We start from the raw sequence: 18142 nt of genomic DNA, 5'->3' as shown, positions 1-18142 counted from the left end.
AGATAGTTTAGGCTATAAAGACTTGCCTTGAATGCTGCCAACCCCATTTTCATCCCCTGAGCTCCATCAGGAATGACCCCTGAGCACAAAGCTCAGAACATCTCTGTATACGGACCAAATCACAAGACAAAAGCAAAAAGCAAACAAGAAATGATTAGATTAGATCTCAGTATTCCAGGATTTGAACTAGCAATGGAAGCTGGCCCATGATAGAATATCTATGAGAAAGATTATAAAACCTTACACAAAGAAGCCACTACAGCAGTGAGTATTCGGAAATGACTTAGTGTGAAATCATCATGACAGTACTGGTGCCTCATGGAGCCCCAATAAAACACAAGAGAAATTACTCAAAACATCAAGGTGCCCTAAGTTTCCTCCCCCAGCCACCCCATGTGAATGAAACACTAAACCCTCACTGATGCATCTGTCAGTGAATATCAGTCCAGGAGAAACTGGTCCCATGGAATCCATTTGCAGAATCCTAAAGAGTTTTTGCAACTCTTAGTTCTTCCAACTTAATTTTTATTTTATTTTATTGTCAGTTTTGGGGCCATACCCAGCAGTGTTCAGGGATTACTCCTGACTCTGCACTCAGAAATCACTCCTAGCAGGCTCAGGGGACCATATGGAATGCTGGGGATTGAACCCGGGTCTGTCCCACGTCATCTTTGTGCAAGGCAAATGCTCTACTGCTGTGCTATCACTCCAGACCATCAACTTGTCACTATTAACACCCCTCCTAAGTGCAGTTTCATTAAGTTTCAGGCTGACTCTAGAGTACACCTGTTAGCTTCTCCTTTTCTCCTTTCCAGCCATTTGTAAAGGCAGGTTTTGCTTCCAGAAGCCATGGCAGGAAGGATGAGTTCAGACACTTGAACTCATCATCCCTTATCCTGCTGACTCATACGGAAAAATAACTTCTTTCCAGAATCTCGACATCCTTGGTGTAAAGTCCACCAGCTATAGCTCCACAAGTTATCGGCGGAGCATTGTCCCAGTGCAGATTCCTTAATCCACACACAACCCAGTAAGGCAAAGCTGTCACCTCCCAGTTTACCCTGTGGAGAAACAGATTCAGAAGGACTTAACACCTATGCAAATTACTCAGTAAAGAGGTGACAGAGCTGACCCTGAACTCAGGCCACCCACTTGAACTCAACTTCACCTCTCTGCTCAGTAGCTGAACTGAGGCCCTTTGATTTCCCAACAAATGGGCCAAGTGCTCTTGAGACAATGTCAACAACCAGGTGCTTTTTTGTTCCCTAAAATGTAGGCCTAAAGTTAAAAGGTTACAGAGATGAGGACAGAGTGGCGGGAGGGGTTACAATTGGGAAAAGGGTGACCTGGTCTCAGGAGCAAAGAACCAGGACCAAGATTAGTACCCCCCTCACCCCAGAATTATTCTTTTTTTTTTTTTTTTGGTTTTTGGGCCACACCCTGTGACGCTCAGGGGTTACTCCTGGCTATGTGCTCAGAAGTTGCTCCTGGCTTCTTGGGGGACCATATGGGACGCCGGGGGATCGAACCGCGGTCCGTCCTAGGTTAGCGCAGGCAAGGCAGGCACCTTACCTCCAGCGCCACCGCCCGGCCCCACCCCAGAATTATTCTATGAAACCTCTTTTTCTCGTTCCTTTTTTTTTCTCTTGGTTTTGTCTTTGAGCCACACCTGGTGGTGCTCCAGGCTTACTCCTGACTCTGCACTCAGGAAATCAGTCACAGTGGTGCTCAAGGGACCATATGTGGTATCAGGAATGAAATCTGGGTCAGTTGCATGCATATCAAAAACCCTGCCAGCAGTACTATCGTTTTGGTCAAAGGAGTTATTTCAGATAGTCTACTTGCCTCTATATTAAATTTTCGTATGAATAAAAAGGAAAAAGGTCTTACCCATTCACATCAAAAAGGAAACTTCGGATCTGTAGATGTGGAATCGAATGTGAACAAAACACATTCCCTACTTGAAGCACATTGGGGAGGCATGAATAAACCCTTCAAGTTTGGGAGGGCCAGAGCAGTGGGTCTGGACCCAAATCCACCAGTGTAGCAAAGCTTAGCCACACCTCCTAATGGCAGATTGGCACCCAAGCCTTGCAGGGGATGATTTCGTCACATGCCAGAGAGCAGAGCAGGCTGCAAGTCTTTGACATAGGAAATCCTTACCCTCCTGAGCTCTTAAGAGCTCCCTCTGCCGGGCTAGTGGAGATGCAGCACAGACTCCACATTTCAACACTGAAAGGGACGTTTAGATGATATGGTTCTTAGTATTTGGGAAGGTGAATTTCATCTAACAAGCATTCACATGCATTCGAACTTTTGCATCAGTTAGAGCTGGGTGAGGGGCTCTCAAATCAAAGCCGAAGGTTGTGCAGTTTCATGTTCACACATCCGGGCTCACTCATTCAGTTGCGGTCTCAACTGCGATCGTACTGCCAGCATGGACTGAGTATTTTTAACACATGGCCTAAAGAGCCTAAAATATTTATTCTCTGGTATACAAAACATGCTTTGACTGGGGCTGCTGACCCTTAAATTAGACCAGTTTTTCATTTTACAGAGGAAGAAAACCAGTCTCGTTTTATTGTGAGTGCCTTTAGTTCTCTGTCTACGCATGAAAGAAAATGACTCTATAAAAAAAAACAGAGAGCCTCTCTCAGACCCTAAAACCATTTCCAACAAACAGGTTTACTCACCAGAGAATGCATGATTTTGTAGGGATTATTTTCAGTGACTAAGTTTCAAGGCAGCTAACCTTGTGTGCCCCAAAAGGCATCTAATACCAGACCTCAGAACATCATTTCCCATGCCTAATAAGGGTTGTGTGTGTGTGTGTGTGTGTGTGTGTGTGTGTGTGTGGTGTTTTATGAACCTCCCCGCCATCCTGCAGGACTGAATGGTAGGAAACTTGGCTAGAAGTTAATTTCTTAATTAGAAACCCTTTATTTAGGGGTTTTCCATGTATTTTCTGTATTCTACTGCACTTGGAGGCATGTCCAGATACTAACAAAAATATCTCTAAAACATCGCCAAGGAAACATCCACCTCATTGGCAGCTCAGATCTGAGGGACCAAGAGTGTCCCAATATGCAGACCACCTCAACTGATTCCAACCCACATGGACCCAGAAAGGAGAGCAGTTACTTCCAAGCAATGTTTTCCTCATCAGAATAGGCAATGGGCACAGACCACCTCACATCTGTAACTCAAGTCCCCATTAATTCATCACAGGGGTTCTATCCAAACAAGCCAATCCTCTTCTGTAACAAAAGATGGTGAAATGGCCCCACCTCTCCCTTACCACCAGTGTACTCGGTACCACTATTGTGTTGACAAAGCCTGGTGCTTTTGTTTGATCATGTACATCAACTTTGATATCCTCCCCTGTGTGACTATGACTGTGAATATGAAAATGACTACATCATTTTAGTCATCCAGGATGGGAGAAGCTTGTAAGAAATTTTCTTTTAGTGACTTTTCTGCTCTTTAGTGACGTTTTCCTGCTCTTGCTAGAACTGTACTGAGCCACTAAGAGCTAGTTAAAAACACTTCAAATGCAAGGGCCTTGAGAATCCGATTAAGAGGGAAGTGAGTTACATGATCAACTGAGACACCTACAGGAAAACAGGCCGACTCTGGGCCTTCGTGAGTGGGAGGTTTTTAAGAGAAAGGGTCTAAAACCTAGCTCATCATTCCCTCCTTAAAGGATCAGGGGCAGGGTTACACTCTCAAAGCATTAGTTTCCTCCACTGTGAAAATGGGGAGGGCCAGAAGGACATCAGCAGTATCATTGAGTTGCAAGAATGAGGTGCAGGTGGTGATGACAATGCCTGGTAGTCAGGACAGTGAATCTCCCTGCCTCATGCTTCTCTCCCAACTTCCTCATCCAATGAGCACTTCTGTTACTCACTGCTCCCACTCTCCTGTCATGCCCAGGCTCCTGCCTGGCTTTTCAGTGTCCTCATACCTGAAGGGCTTGCTGTCAGGATCAGTGTCCTTGAAGCCCATCTCCTCGAGTTTACAGCGCCGATACAACTCATAATGTCGGGTGTGAGTTTGCTCCCGCAGATCCTCCATGTTCACCCGGATCAGCATCTCCCGAAGTTTCACAAAATCGCAGTGGTTTTCATTCTCAACTGCAGGAGACAGAAAGAAGTAATTCTGTGATTGAATATCTTTGTTATGCTTCCAAGATGTGGTCTCCACCATTCCTGTAATCTCTGAACTCTCAAAGCCCTCAATACTCGATTTACCAGATGTTCCTGATGAAGATACAATATCTGACCATGCTGACAAGGGAATGCTCAGGGCTCAGTGGAGGAACCCTGGTTACAGTAATCCTGCCATTGGCATTTGCTTTATAGATGCAGCAAGTTAATTCCTGAATAGAGAACAGTAATTATATTCAAACCTAGTCTCTGGCTTCATTCCTCAGCTAATTTTCTCACTCCATGCTCTCCAAAATATGTGCATGAGTTATTATAATACCATCTCACTGAGATATCATCTCACACCAGTAAAAATGGCACATCACAAACAAATAGGAAAAATCTGTGCTGGTGGGGATGTAGTGAAAAAGGAACTCTCATCTACTGCTGGGAATATTGTATAGTTCAATCCCTCTAACCCCCTCTTTGGAAAATGGTATGGAGAGTCCTTAGTAAACTGAGAAGCCATATAACCCAGCAATTCCACCCCTAGGACTTAAACAAATTTCATGCAAAAGGACACATACACACCATCATTCATTGCTATATTTAGTATAATAGCTAAAAAAACATAATTAACCTAGGTGTCTAACCATAGATGAATAGATTGTGATGATGTGGCACATATACAGAATAGAATATTATGCAGCTGCAAAGAACAATGAAATTATGCATTTTGCTGCAACCTGGTTGGAACTGGAAGATATCATGTTGAGCGAAGTAAAACACAAGAAGACACAGAAGATGATCTCTTTTCTGTGTATATAGAATAACTGGATAAAGAAATGTAGCAAAAGAGGAGTGCCTAGATTACCCATGACCTCAGAGTTCAGGGAAGAAAAGGCCAGCAAAGGAAAGAAATCGAGATGAAAAGGAAGATGAGAAAGGAAAGTAATGGAAGAATAGGTAGGGGTCAGGGCTTCTGTTATATTGGTGATACAGGAGAGTGGTATAGCTAGAGACGCAAAGCACAATTTCAACAACACTGAAAACATGAGATCTAAGCTGCAACCACCAGACTTTGCAATGTGACTGACAAAGTGGCAGGCAGAGGGTGGGAGCAGGGATGGGAAGTGGAGAATGGTATGGAGTACTGATGATGGGAGCTGACATTGATGGTGGGATTGGTGTTGAAATATTATATGCCTAAAACTCAACTAGCAATAACTTTGTAAATAATAAAAATTTTAACTTAATAAAAATATTTTATTTTATTTATTTATTTATTTGGATTTTGGGCCACACCTGTTTGATGCTCAGGGGTTACTCCTGGCTATGCACTCAGAAATCGCCCCTGGCTTGTGGGGGACCATATAGGACGCCGGGGACTGAACTGATGTCCATCCCATGCTAGCGCTTGCAAGGCAGACACCTCACCTCTAGCGCCACCTTCCTGGCCCCAATAAAATTATTTTTAAAGAAAAAAAAAAAAAACTACCTCATTGCATGGTATCAACACACTAGAGGAAAGGTTTCTTAAGAGAAATTGGGATGATTCATTAAAAATTAAATATCTCCTAAAACCTTATTATTTTGTTTTGGGGCCACATCTGGCGATGCTCAGGAGACCATATGGGATGCTGGGATTGAACCTAGGTCAGCTGCATGCAAGACAAATGCTCTACTAGCTGCACTATGCCTTCAGCTTCAAATATCTCCTAGGATTGTAAAGGATCTGCTTCTTTTGGCTTCTCTCAGATTCACTGTCTCCATTAGAAACAAGGAAAAGAAAGCAAAGAAAAAGACTTGATGAAGGCATTTTCTGTAGTCCTCCTCTTCAAAACACACCAGAGCAGATAATAGAGGTTTCAACCTTCTGAGTAACATTGGAGGAAAGTTCTTCATATGAGAAGCTACTCATAGCCACAATATCATGTATAGGTTGGAAAGTCTCGGTCCTAATATTAAGGTGTTAGTTTGCTGAGGTAACTGCACTGGAAGGCAATTCTTTCAAAAATAAAGGTGAAACCGGTGTCCCCATGTTCAATGTACTCTGTGCAGCTTTCTCAGCCTTGGGTGATAGAACTGATTCTAGATCCCAGGGGAAAACTTCTGAGCTCTTGGGAGTCTATATGGCATTTCCCACACAAACACATTCTTGAGAGACTGCCTCATAAAACACAAGGACCACACAAATCACTTCTCTCCATTGTCTACCAACCTGGCCCCCGTTTCTCTCATTGCCACAACTGCTGGATGTACAGCCCTGTCCCTGCTTCCTGCCTGCCCAGGGTAGAGAACCTCCCTGATGCAATGGGAAGGGTAACCCTGGGGACTCAAGGTGGACAAATAGGAAAGGTGATCGTAAGGATTCAAAATGGACAATCCTGGGACCGAAGCGATAGCGCAGCAGTAGGGCATTTGCCTTGCATGCATTAACCTAGGACAGACCTCAATTCAATCCCCGGCGTCCCATACGGTCCCCCAAGCTGAGTGCATAGCTAGGAGTAACCCCTGACCATCACCAGGTATTGCCCCAAAACCAAAATGGACAACCCTTTCCCTGCACTTACCCTGAACCACACCCCATGGGTACTGTCTGGCCTTTGCCATCTTGTTGCCAATCTTCACCTCTTCGGTGCTGCCAACCACAGCAAACGGGAGATGGACCTGCAATAACAAAAGGACTTAAACTGAGCTGTAGGATTTACTTTTCACTTCACTTAAATTAAGTAAAAGCACTGTACTTACCATTAAATATAATTTGTTTGGCTTTTTTGGATTGCTTTAGTTTTGGTGTGGTAGCCACACATGGCAGTGCTCAGGACTTACTCTTCAAAATTTACTCCTGTCAAAACTCAGGAGTCTCAGGGATTGATCTCAGGTTAGACATGTGCAAGGAAAGAGTCCTATTCTCTGTACTATTATTTTCTGGCCCATAACTTCATTGTTTTGGCAGAACACCAGTAAACTTTGCTTTTAAAAAAAAAAAGTTGACGGAGCAGTGGTACAAGCGGTAAGGCATTTGCCTTGCACGTGCTAACCTAGGATGGACTGGGGTTCGGTCCCCCAGCATACCATATGGTCCCCCAAGTCAGGAGCAATTTCTGAGCTCTTAGTCAGGAGTAATCCCTGAGCATCACCAGTGTGGCCCAAAAGCCAAAAGCCAAAAGCCAAAAAAAAAAAAAAAGTCAATGGAGTTGCAAGTGTTAACGTAATAATATTCAATATTATTGATACTTCTTTTAAATTGAAACATTTTCAAACATGTTGAACATAACTTGGGTATGTATTCAAATTGGGATATGCTGTGATTGTAAAATACACAATGAATTTGAAAGAGTTACTCTAAAAATATCTAAATTAATCTCATGCAATCAGAGATGACTTTGAAGACAAGTGACTTTTATGATTTGATTAATGAGGTAGTTATAGCTACATCCTGGGGAAGAATATATAGTCATTCCATCTTTTTTTCTATTGGAGATAAGAATTTGGAAAGATTTCTTTGAGAATGATTTTTTAGGATTGCTTTGTTCATGCTCTAGTATGGGTAACTTGAGAAAGATGAGAATGTTTTGCACAAATCCTCTCCCACAAAGAGCTGGCCCCACCCTCAGCCAGGTTGCCCAAGAGATATTTTTTGTCAGATGCTCATAATATTTCTATTATTTAGTTAATCTGACATGCTGTGGAATGAGGAACAGCACATTTTTTTCTAAAATATGACACTGAAATGTGTTCCCAAGAATTGAGAAGCAAGAGAACTTTCTGATCAACATTAGAAACTACACTCAAGCTGAGTGGCAAAAGCAACCATCAGTGAAACTCATTTTCATGTATCCCATGAGTTGTTACACCACCAGGAATTGTCTGTAATAAAAAATGAAAAAGAGAACATCTTGATAGAAATTCAGTAAAGGTTTATGACTATTTTCTTTCCAGAAATTTAGTTTTAGGAATTTCTTGTCCCTCCACCCCCAAAATTGGAAAGAGATATATAGAGAAAATTAAGGAATATTTATCCATGTTACTTCTTTGATAATACACTGAGCTTCCCAACTGAAGTTTTGCAGGCAAGTAAGCAGTATCAGCTCAGTCTGATGTTTGCACTATGCTATAAAGAAAGCACCTGCTTCCACTTGGGCCAGTTAGCATGAAGGATGAGTGTCAGATCTCCAGTCAAGCTGACTAAGCTTGAGTCCTACCTCACTATCAGGGCTGTGAAATCCTAGATACTAGGGCTATGTTTTCTCAGTTATTAAGTAGGAGGAAGAGCAGAGCCTGCTCACGTGATTGCTGTGAGAATCAAAGCCCCCAACAGTGCCTGATGCATTATAAACACTCTAGACAAGTAAAAAAATAAAATAAAATGCTAGGAGTGTATTTTAATGAAGCTCTCAATAGCTGACACTAGATACATTTAGGGGCAGAAGAGAACTTACCTACTATCTGATTGTATTCTGCAAACAAATTCCTCCTACATTTGTTTTTTTCTAAGTGAGTTGCAACAGAATCTGCTTGCTACTGACTGCTAGTGAGACTGCACTGTACTTCTATCAGGTGCTGGCTGCATTGCTCTAGTGCAGATGCGTCAGCATTTGAGGCCTATTGGGCCCAAATCCCACTGCTCTTCCTCTGCCTATGAGTTTGGGTTCTGTCTTGTGAATAAATATGGCCACTCTACCTCTCCCTAGTGACAATCTTATTTTCACACCATTTCATGCCTACTTCAGGAAAAGTCTGTTTTCCAGTTTCTTCTAAGGATCCCAGGCCCTTTTGTTTCCCATGGGAAAGTATGGGAACAGGCCACAGAGAATACTGGTCATTGTGAGTCATGCAAAGCAGGGGGCCCAGGCTGGGACAGAGAGGACATAAATTCTCTACATTAGTGAGATCTCTTCATTTCAAATTTATAAGACAATAGAAAGGCAGAAGTTGACACTTACTTCCAAAGCTCTGATCATGCTGGGAATGATTTTTTTGTTTGTTTGGGGGCTATACCCGGCAATGTTCAGGACTATTCTGCACTCAGCAACAACTGGCTGTGCTTGGGGGACCATATGGGATCCTGGAGATTGACCCCAGGTTGGGCCACATGCAAGATAAGTGCTCTACATGCTGTACTATCTCTCTAGGCCCTACAAATGATTTTAGGAAGAAATTCTTCCCTGAATGATAACTATCTATATAGAAAAGTTCATAAGATAAATTGAAGAAATAAGCCATTTTGTGGAATAATTCGGATCTCCCCCTAAGATCTCAGGACGGCAAACAATATACATGGAGGCTTGGAAAACTGAAATGATATTTTAGTGCTTCTCTTAATTAAGTGGCTTTGACCTTGTCCTTTAATTCTCCAAATAAGCCCCAGAATGACTCCTTTGGTATGCAATGTCTGGAACAGACAACTTTATGTAGACAAGAAAGTAAATGAATGATTTCCCAGGGCTGGGATAGTTAAATTTACAGCTTATAAGGAACATGGTTTCTTTCAGTGGTCTAAAATTGATTCTGGCAAAGGTGGCACAACTTTGTGGATAGACTGAACATCACTAGATACCTCAAATGAGTGGGTTGTATGGCACGTTCATCTTATTGCCGCAGTAAAACTGCCAAAGTGAAAATGAATACCTTAAACACATTTAAAAATGACTGGCTGAAACCTTTCCATGATCACATCTAAGAAAGTAGATCATATCTTAACTTACCAAATTAAAAATCTAGACTGGTTTCCCCTGCCAAGAGCACACACACTTCTGCATCAACTTTTAAACCAAACATTCAGAGGCAAGCCAAGCTTCCAGCCTCATTTCACAAAAGTTACCCTACAACTTCTGAAGCTGGAACTCTTGGACCTGACTCTGTGTTCTTCAGTGGCACTTATCTCCCTCCCCCCACCCTTCTCCACACTTACATTATCCTGCTCCTCAGTTTCCCCATCTACCAAATGAGAGAGTGAAGTATGCAGAACTACGAAGGAGACCTTACTGAGAAATTGCTGCCTGCTTCCTTCCCCTGTGAAGACTTACACTCATTGTCGCATTGATCTCTGCCACCGTTTCTTCATCTGTAGGGAACTGATATATCTGGACACCATTACTGACCAGTTCACTCATGATCTTACTCTTGAATTTGTGCAATTCATTCTTGGCAATTGTGTCAGCTTTTGCAATGATTGGAATGATGTTCACCTAAAAAACAAATGCATCTAATTTGATACCATTTCATTGTGAGAAAAAGGTAATGAGTAACATTCAGCAAATAAAAATTCTGAAGCCTGACTTATAAGATGGAGATGAAATGTCAGGAACAATAGTGCAGTGAGTAGGATGCTTGCCTTACACACAGCCAACCTGGATTCAACCCTCAGCGCCACATAAGGTGGCTGGAGAACTGTCAGGAATGATTCTGGAGTGCAGCTAGGAGTAACTCCTTAACATCACCAGATGTAGCACAAAAACAAAAAAATAGATCTGATACCGAAAATAGGACTGTCCACCTAGATATGGTATAATCTTATAGCTTCATTTCCAAACACTTTTACTTCCTCCCACCCTGCATATGAAGCAGACTTGTCATTTCCTCCGCTGTGCTACCTCATTCTTCTTTACAGAGTAAAAGGAAGTGATATTCTATGACAAACAGCGATAACAAAGAAGCCTATTCTTTGAAGAAGCAGCCACTCCTTTTAGACCCCTCCCAGCTCCTTGAGGAGTTTGATTCTTGCTTGTTCCTAAGACTGGAATGACAAAGTCTGCCTCAGAATAGAAGAACATTCAGCTCTATGCAGGATATGTCAGATCCTTTCTTTTCAATAATGACCTAAACACTGCTAGGAGAGTAGAACCACAACAAAAGTGCTTTCTCCTGCTTTGAAATTTTTCAAAATTCTTTGAAAATCAGCTTCTATTACAATACTCCATGATGCCAGAATGAAGTGGAGTGCCAAAGACTGGACTGACTTTCAGAGTAATATATATACACATATACATATATATATTTATATATATACATATTTATATATACATATATAAACATATACATATAATATATATTACAAAGACCAGGAGGAAAGGCAGAAAACCCAGAACCATAGCCTCTTTACTTGGACCCTCCCTGAAGCCCTAAATTCCAAGGTGAAACATTCTTCTTCATTCCCGTCTTATGACATCCCCAGATGACTGACCACATGACACATGTCTTTTTAAATAGGACTAAAAATTGCTTCCTTTTTTTTTATTGTTTTAGGGGCACACCCAGTGATGTTCAAAGGTTACTCCTAGTCTTTGCACTCACTCAGGAATTACTTTTGGCAGTGGGATGTGCTGGGAACTGAACCCAGGTCAGCCTCATACAAGGCAAGCACCCTATCTGCTGCACTATTGCTCCAGACCACAATATAACTTTTACTGAAAGAAATTTAAAAAAGTGAAGAAGAGAGACAGAGATAGACAGATAGACAGACAGAGAGACAGAGATGTCTAGTAGAGAACACAGGTTCTCTATAGTTAAAAAAAAAAAAAGCCAAACTTTCACATTTTTAAAGTTTTTTTTTAGTCTGTTTTTTGGGGGGTGAGGAGAATGTTAGGATCAAACTCAGGCCTCATGGTGCAAAATAGGTGCTGTACCACTGAGTCACACCAGGTACCATAGTCAGCAGTGCCCAGGAACCACTTCAATCTATGTTCTGGGAAGCATATGTAGTGCCGAGATCCAATCAGGGTTATCCAGCATGCAAGACAAGTGCCTCACCCCGTACTAGTTCTCAGACCTCCACTGAGATTTTAAGAGAAATGTTCACCCACTCCCTGTCAGGTCCAGTGATACTTGGGGCCTTACTATCCACCTGGGGCTCTGGAAAGAAGGGAAAATGCTAGTGAGGACAGTCCCCATTAGGGAAGGTACCACTTCAGAAAGCTTTCCTGAGTCATACCACAATTCATTTGTTTTTCCCTTTATCTCAACATCCATTCAAAAAAATTCCTTAACCAGGAGAGGGAAGGACCCAGAATGATCTCTCTCATATGTGGAATATAACAAAAACAGAGTAGAAAAATGACAATGGCTCAAAAGCTACAGAAACCAAGAATTGGCCTTTAGTAGGATACAGACCAGAGATGGGAAGAGGGGGAAAGGTGGGAACAACAAAGACAATGGAAGAGGAAGATGATCACTCTGGGGAAGAGTGTTGCTCTGAATGTGTTTATAAGGTATAAAATGTATTTATAAGGTATAAAACCTTATAAATAACAATATTGTAAATCATCATGTCTTTAAAAAAATACTGCCTGTTATAGAGAAGAAGGATTGGGGAAGCTGGAGACACTGGTGGAGAGAAACTGCCACTGGTGATGGAACTGGTGTTAGAATATTGCATAACTGAAACTCAATCATGAAAATTTTATAAATCACAGTGCCTTAAATTTTTTAATTAAAATAAAACCTCAGAAACATTAATATTATTATAAGCATTACTTAGACTTACAAACAAAAAAAATTTTTTTTAGCTTTTTAGGGCCACACTTAGCAATGCTCAAAGGTTACTTCTGGCCCTACACTTAGGAATAACTCCTAGCAGAGTTGGGTGACCATAAGGGTTTCTGGGGGATAGAACCCAGGTTGGCCATGGGCAAAGCAAGTGCTTTCTTTACCTGCTGTATTATCTTTCTGATTACTAACTTAAAAACAAAAAACTAGAATAAAAAGAAACAACCCACACAAACCAGAATGAGTCAACAAACTGAGAGAAAAATCTACTCTTCACCCTCTCTGACACACCCTAATCTCTTCCTGGATGGGCTTCCTTAGGCCAGCAGACACTGTGAGGTCATCATGATGAAAGGAAATGTTTGGCGACAGCCCTGAGGGACCAAAGGAACAAGAACTCCTCAGTTATGCTTAATGACTCTGTGCACAATCAGCATTCAATGAATTCAAGAGGGATATAATGGCAGAGGTTCAAAGTCTTTTCACCAATCTGATCTGCCAACCACATCATTTGTATTTTTTCATCTATTTTTCCTCAGGAGCAGGGGCTTCAGTATAATTTCTGAAATGGTCCCTTCTTTGTTGCCATGACCCCCACACTTGCTCACAAGGCCCAAGTCAATACCATCATTAAATGCTGCCTGGCATGCCAACTTTCCAACAAGATTCATTCTTTGAAAACAGCTTAACCTACTTAGTCATGATCACTGCTTTTATATGAACTATGTTTCTTTGGCTTTGTTTCTCTGCTTTCAAAAAATAACCTGTCTTAAACCTGTTACTGCTTAGTAGGCTGGCGGAGGGACAGGGGAATAAACTTTCCCTTGATTAGAGACCCTTTCCTACTTTACCTGCCTTCCCTGTCCTGCATCCAAGTCCCTCCTGGCATAGGGAACAGCTACCTGGGCATCATCATCCACAGCTAACTGTGGCTGAATCTGTGAGGTTTGTGTGATGGTTGCCGTTTGCTGCTGTCCCACTTCACAATGACAAGAATTTTCCACAGCAAGGGTTCCTTCTGGTGAGGGTAAGGACACTGAAACAACTGATGCATATGAGATACAGAGAGTGCACTGAGCATTTCTGTCCTTTCCTCTTAATGTTGCTGTGAACCAAAAAACTGCTCCAGAGAGTAGACTTTAAACAAAACTAAAAAAAAAAAGTCAAATCATACCAAATGCAGAGGATAAGTTGGAAATGGATGATCTGAAAGAAAAGGGGAAGGTGGCTGAAGATAGAAAGTACCTTACTATCCAGCTTTTTCATGGTGACCAGATCCAGGGACTTCAGGGAATGGCCCGTGGGGGCAATGAAGTAGAGGCATGCATGGATCCTAGTGTCATGGTAGTTGAAGAGTGAGCGCTTGATCTTCAGTTCTTCCTGCAAGTAGGCCTCAAATTGGGCATCGATATATTCCACTATTGGCTTATAGCTAGAATGCAGAAGAACATTTGTTTAAAATCACATTTGGGGATTGGAGGAGAAGAGAGGCAGGAAGTAATGGGGAGCAGGGATCAGGGGATACAAGAACATCAGTGGTGTAAAGTAGTGGCAGAGCTAAATATCTAGACTCAGCCCACACTGAAAACAAGAGATCCAAACTTCAACCTGGAAACCCTGTAGAGGGAAGAGGACACAGGTGGTAGGTTTGGTGCTGGAACAAAGTATCTCTAAAACCCAACTATGAATAGCTTTGTAAATCATGGTGCTTTAATACAATTTAAAAAATAAAAATGGGGGCCAAAGAGATAGCATGGAGGTAAGGCGTTTGCCTTTCATACAGAAGATTGGAATCCCGGCTTCCCATATTGTCCGCCGTGCCTGCCAGGAGCAATATCTGAGCAAAGAGTCAGGAGTAACCCTTGAGCACTGCTGGGTGTGACCCAAAAAGCCACAAAAAAATAAGATAAAATAAAAATAAAAAAATAAAAATAAATGCAAATACAAATACAAATACAAAAACAACTCCCACATTTTGGAAGCCTCAATTTCTCCCTCCAGCCTCAGTTCAGACCTTTAGGAAGACCTCGAAGTGCCCTCTTTCTCTTTAATATGAGTGTTAAAATCCATAATCCTTGTCTTGGTATCCCAGGCCTCCTGTCACTTGGTACCTGAACTGCTCTCTAGGCTCTTTTCTCTCATTCCCTCCCTAGCCCCATTCTTTCTATTCTAAAAACGTACAACCATTTAGCGGCAGCAATCCAAGATCCATTCCTCCATTCATGTTATCCCCTCTATCTAGGACTATCATTCTTATTACATAGTTTCCTCAACTATATAGTCTTCTTGTTATTCTTAATTTAAAGCAAATATTTTTTTTAAATGTTGAATATGGGGCTAGAGTGATAGCACAGCAGTAGGGTGTTTGCCTTGCATACTGTCAACCTGGCACAGGCCCAGCAGGTTCAATCCCCGGCATCCCATATGGTCCCTCTAGCCTGGCAGGAATGATTTCTGAGTGCAGAGTCAGGAGTAACCCCTAAGTGCTGCTGGGTGTGGCCCCCAAAACATATATACATATACATGTATGTTTGAAATATGCTGTCATTGCTTGCATAACACCCAGAAAGATACTGTTCAGAGACTGTAGTGTTCTTTCCAGTTAGGCCAACCTTGAGCCTCAAAAATTGGTCCCAATAAAGTGATTCTGACAGTCTCGACCAACTAGTTGGTCAGTGACTTGTGATTTCAGAAGTCAGCATCACTCCCCTGGGAATGCATCCCTGGTCCTCTGCCCCCTTCCTCTAGTGATGAGAGTTCTATGGGTTCCTGGGCCCTGTGCTCATTCTGGAAGCCGGAATACCAGGACAATAGTGGTCTTCAAGGTCCTCTCCAACTGTAAAATTTTAAAATTTAAAAGTAAACTTTGGAACTTCATCTTACCAAAACACAGTTGAAATATGTTTTGGTCAATTGTGCATGATTAAATTAACTGACCACAGGGGCTGGCGAGATAGCATGGAGGTAAGGTGTTTGCCTTGCATGCAGAAGGATGGTGGTTCAAATCCCGGCATCCCATATGGTCCCCTGAGCATGCCACGAGCGATTTCTGAGCATCTAGCCAGAAGTAACCCCTGATCACTGCTGGGTGTGACCCAAAAAACAAACATTAACTGAACACAAGCACAAGCATCAACAGCATATAGGGAATACAGCTTCAATATATGTTCCCCAGAGAATAAAAATATTTTTTATTTAATTTTTTAATTTTTTGGGGGGCCACACCCAGTGATGCTCAGGGGTTACCCCTAGCTATGTGCTCAGAAATCGCTCCTGCCTCACGGGATCAAACTGAGGTCTGTCTTAGGCTAGTGCCAGCAAGGCAAATGCCTTACTGCCTTTGCCACCACTCCGGCTCCAATAAAAAGATTTATGTGGAAATTCTTATTCTTTCAGATTCCCAAAGGGGTTCACTAAGAAGCAACTTGCAAAGAGACTGGTCTATTAGGATTAAAGTGGTCTAATTCTCCCCAAACTTGTGACTTAATCTTTAAGAAAAACAAAATCTTTTCAACATTCCAATTCCACCTCATAAATTAGATTGAAATCCTTAAAAAGAACCACAAATCTTTTACAATGAGAATGACAGCAGGTATCCTATGAGAAAAAAAATAAAAGAATAACTAAAACTGAAGACATTATAAAGTTTCTTGACATTTTTTCTCTGGTAATTTATTATACCTATCATTCAGTCTGAATAGTCAAAATCTCTAGAGGTTTATTAGCAATAATAATGTTCTAAATCATGACAAGCAAACTTTCAAAAGAAATAATGAGCAAGTGATAGGATTCTTCTATTTTCCGGTTTTTAAATAGGGCAGGTATTATATAAGAATAGTATTCATTCAGAACAGTTGTGTAGGACAGTGGTTAGAGCATAGATTTAAGCCAGATAGTCTAAGATCAAAATCTAGATTTAAGGCTAGAGAGAAAGAGTACGGTAGGTAAGGCAGTTGCCTCATATGTAGTTAATCTGGTTTAATTCCTGGTACATTTGGCTCCGAAGCCCCACTCAAAACAAAGAGCGAGTAAGCCCTATGCACAGTAATATGTGGCCCCCAAACAAAACAACTACCAAAAAAAATCTAACTGCAACACTTGCTCACTGTATGTCTCTGGTATGGGTTACTAAATGAGTCTCTATTTCTTCACTTAAGAAGCAAGGATTGGGGCCGGAGAGATAGCATGGAGGTAGGGCATTTACCTTTCATGCAGGAGGTCATTGGTTCGAATCCCGGCGTCCCATATGGTCCCCCGTGCCTGCCAGGAGCTGTTTCTGAGCCTGGAGCCAGGAATAACCCCTGAGCACTGCCGGGTGTGACCCAAAAACCACAAAAAAAAAAAAAAAAAAAAAAAAAGAAGCAAGGATTAAGTGAATATTTGTATCAAAGGACAACTTGACAAAGAAATGTCACATAAAATTAAGAGAAAATGAGAGGCAAAGAACAAATGAGAGAAAAGCAAGTCTGACTGTTAAAAAAGTGTGAGGAGGGGGAAAAAAGGAACTTAGATTCAGTTGAGTCCATGCCAAGAACCCTGATACTGAGGGCCAGTTCTTTGGAGAAGGTGAGCCACAGGGCATCTAGCACCTATAATGTGAGGCAGTCCTGATCCTACACTCTCCAGAGATATGCATTAGGGGTTTTCCTTAATATACTTCCTTAAGTCCTAAGAGAACACTCAAGCTCCTGTACCCAAAGTTCCAGGTTTATAATTTATCAGCACTTATTCCCCACAAAAAAGTCCATATATACTTCTGCTTTCTATTAATTCCCTTTTTGCTTCTAATCCTCAAAAGAACAAGGAAAGCATAAGACCTTTATGTCACAATGAAGGGTGTTTTCTACTTTGTCTCTTAAAAAAGCCTTAGTTCTGTTTTTATAAGCTCAGTCTTCCTTCTGTCTTTCTATTAGGAAGCCCTGGCCAATCTTTCCCATTTCTTTCTTTCTTTCTTTTTTTTTTTTTTTTTTTTTTTTTTTTTTTTTGGTTTTTGGGTCACACCCGGCAGTGCTCAGGGGTTACTCCTGGCTGTCTGCTCAGAAATAGCTCCTGGCAGGCACGGGGGACCATATGAGACACCGGGATTCGAACCAACCACCTTTGGTCCTAGATCGGCTGCTTGCAAGGCAAATGCCACTGTGCTATCTCTCCAGGCCCCAATCTTTCCATTTCTTTCTGTCACTTTTTCTTTCGTGTTTTCCTTAGCATCTTCCCTGTTGATAATTAAAAAACCTCTTTTTCCAGTCTAAATTCTTCACTTAAGCCAACCAACTTTTACCAGATATCACCATTTGCTCTTCTGCGTCCAGAACCTATTCCTCTTGCCCTCAATCCATTCCCATTTTATTAGCACAGTGAATGGTACCTCATTCTAGACAATTAGTCAAGTCAGACACTGAGGACTCAAGCCAACACTCTACCCCTTATATAAAACTAAGTATAAGAATCCCACTACTTAAGATCACAGTAAACAACATAAGAAGTAAAAAAAAAAAAAGAAAGAAAAA

At 41.6% G+C, this 18142-nt stretch overlaps 1 protein-coding gene across 4 annotated transcripts in view; it reads right to left on the bottom strand.

Moving 5' to 3' along the window:
- SEPTIN11 (septin 11) overlaps window positions 1-18142 on the bottom strand; it is a 103216-nt gene that overhangs the window by 12864 nt on the left and 72210 nt on the right. For all 4 annotated transcript variants that reach the window (XM_049790266.1, XM_049790267.1, XM_049790269.1 and 1 more), the window contains exons 4-7: window positions 13881-14067; window positions 10178-10339; window positions 6719-6815; window positions 3965-4133 (exon numbers count right to left, since the gene is read on the bottom strand). In XM_049790266.1, the coding sequence (XP_049646223.1) occupies window positions 3965-4133; window positions 6719-6815; window positions 10178-10339; window positions 13881-14067 (615 nt within the window). The remainder of the gene's footprint in view (window positions 1-3964; window positions 4134-6718; window positions 6816-10177; window positions 10340-13880; window positions 14068-18142) is intronic.

This window comes from Suncus etruscus, chromosome 16 (assembly GCF_024139225.1).
Source record: "Suncus etruscus isolate mSunEtr1 chromosome 16, mSunEtr1.pri.cur, whole genome shotgun sequence".
In the NCBI taxonomy this organism is placed as follows: domain Eukaryota; kingdom Metazoa; phylum Chordata; class Mammalia; order Eulipotyphla; family Soricidae; genus Suncus; species Suncus etruscus.
This window is presented reverse-complemented; position numbering and strand designations above follow the sequence as displayed.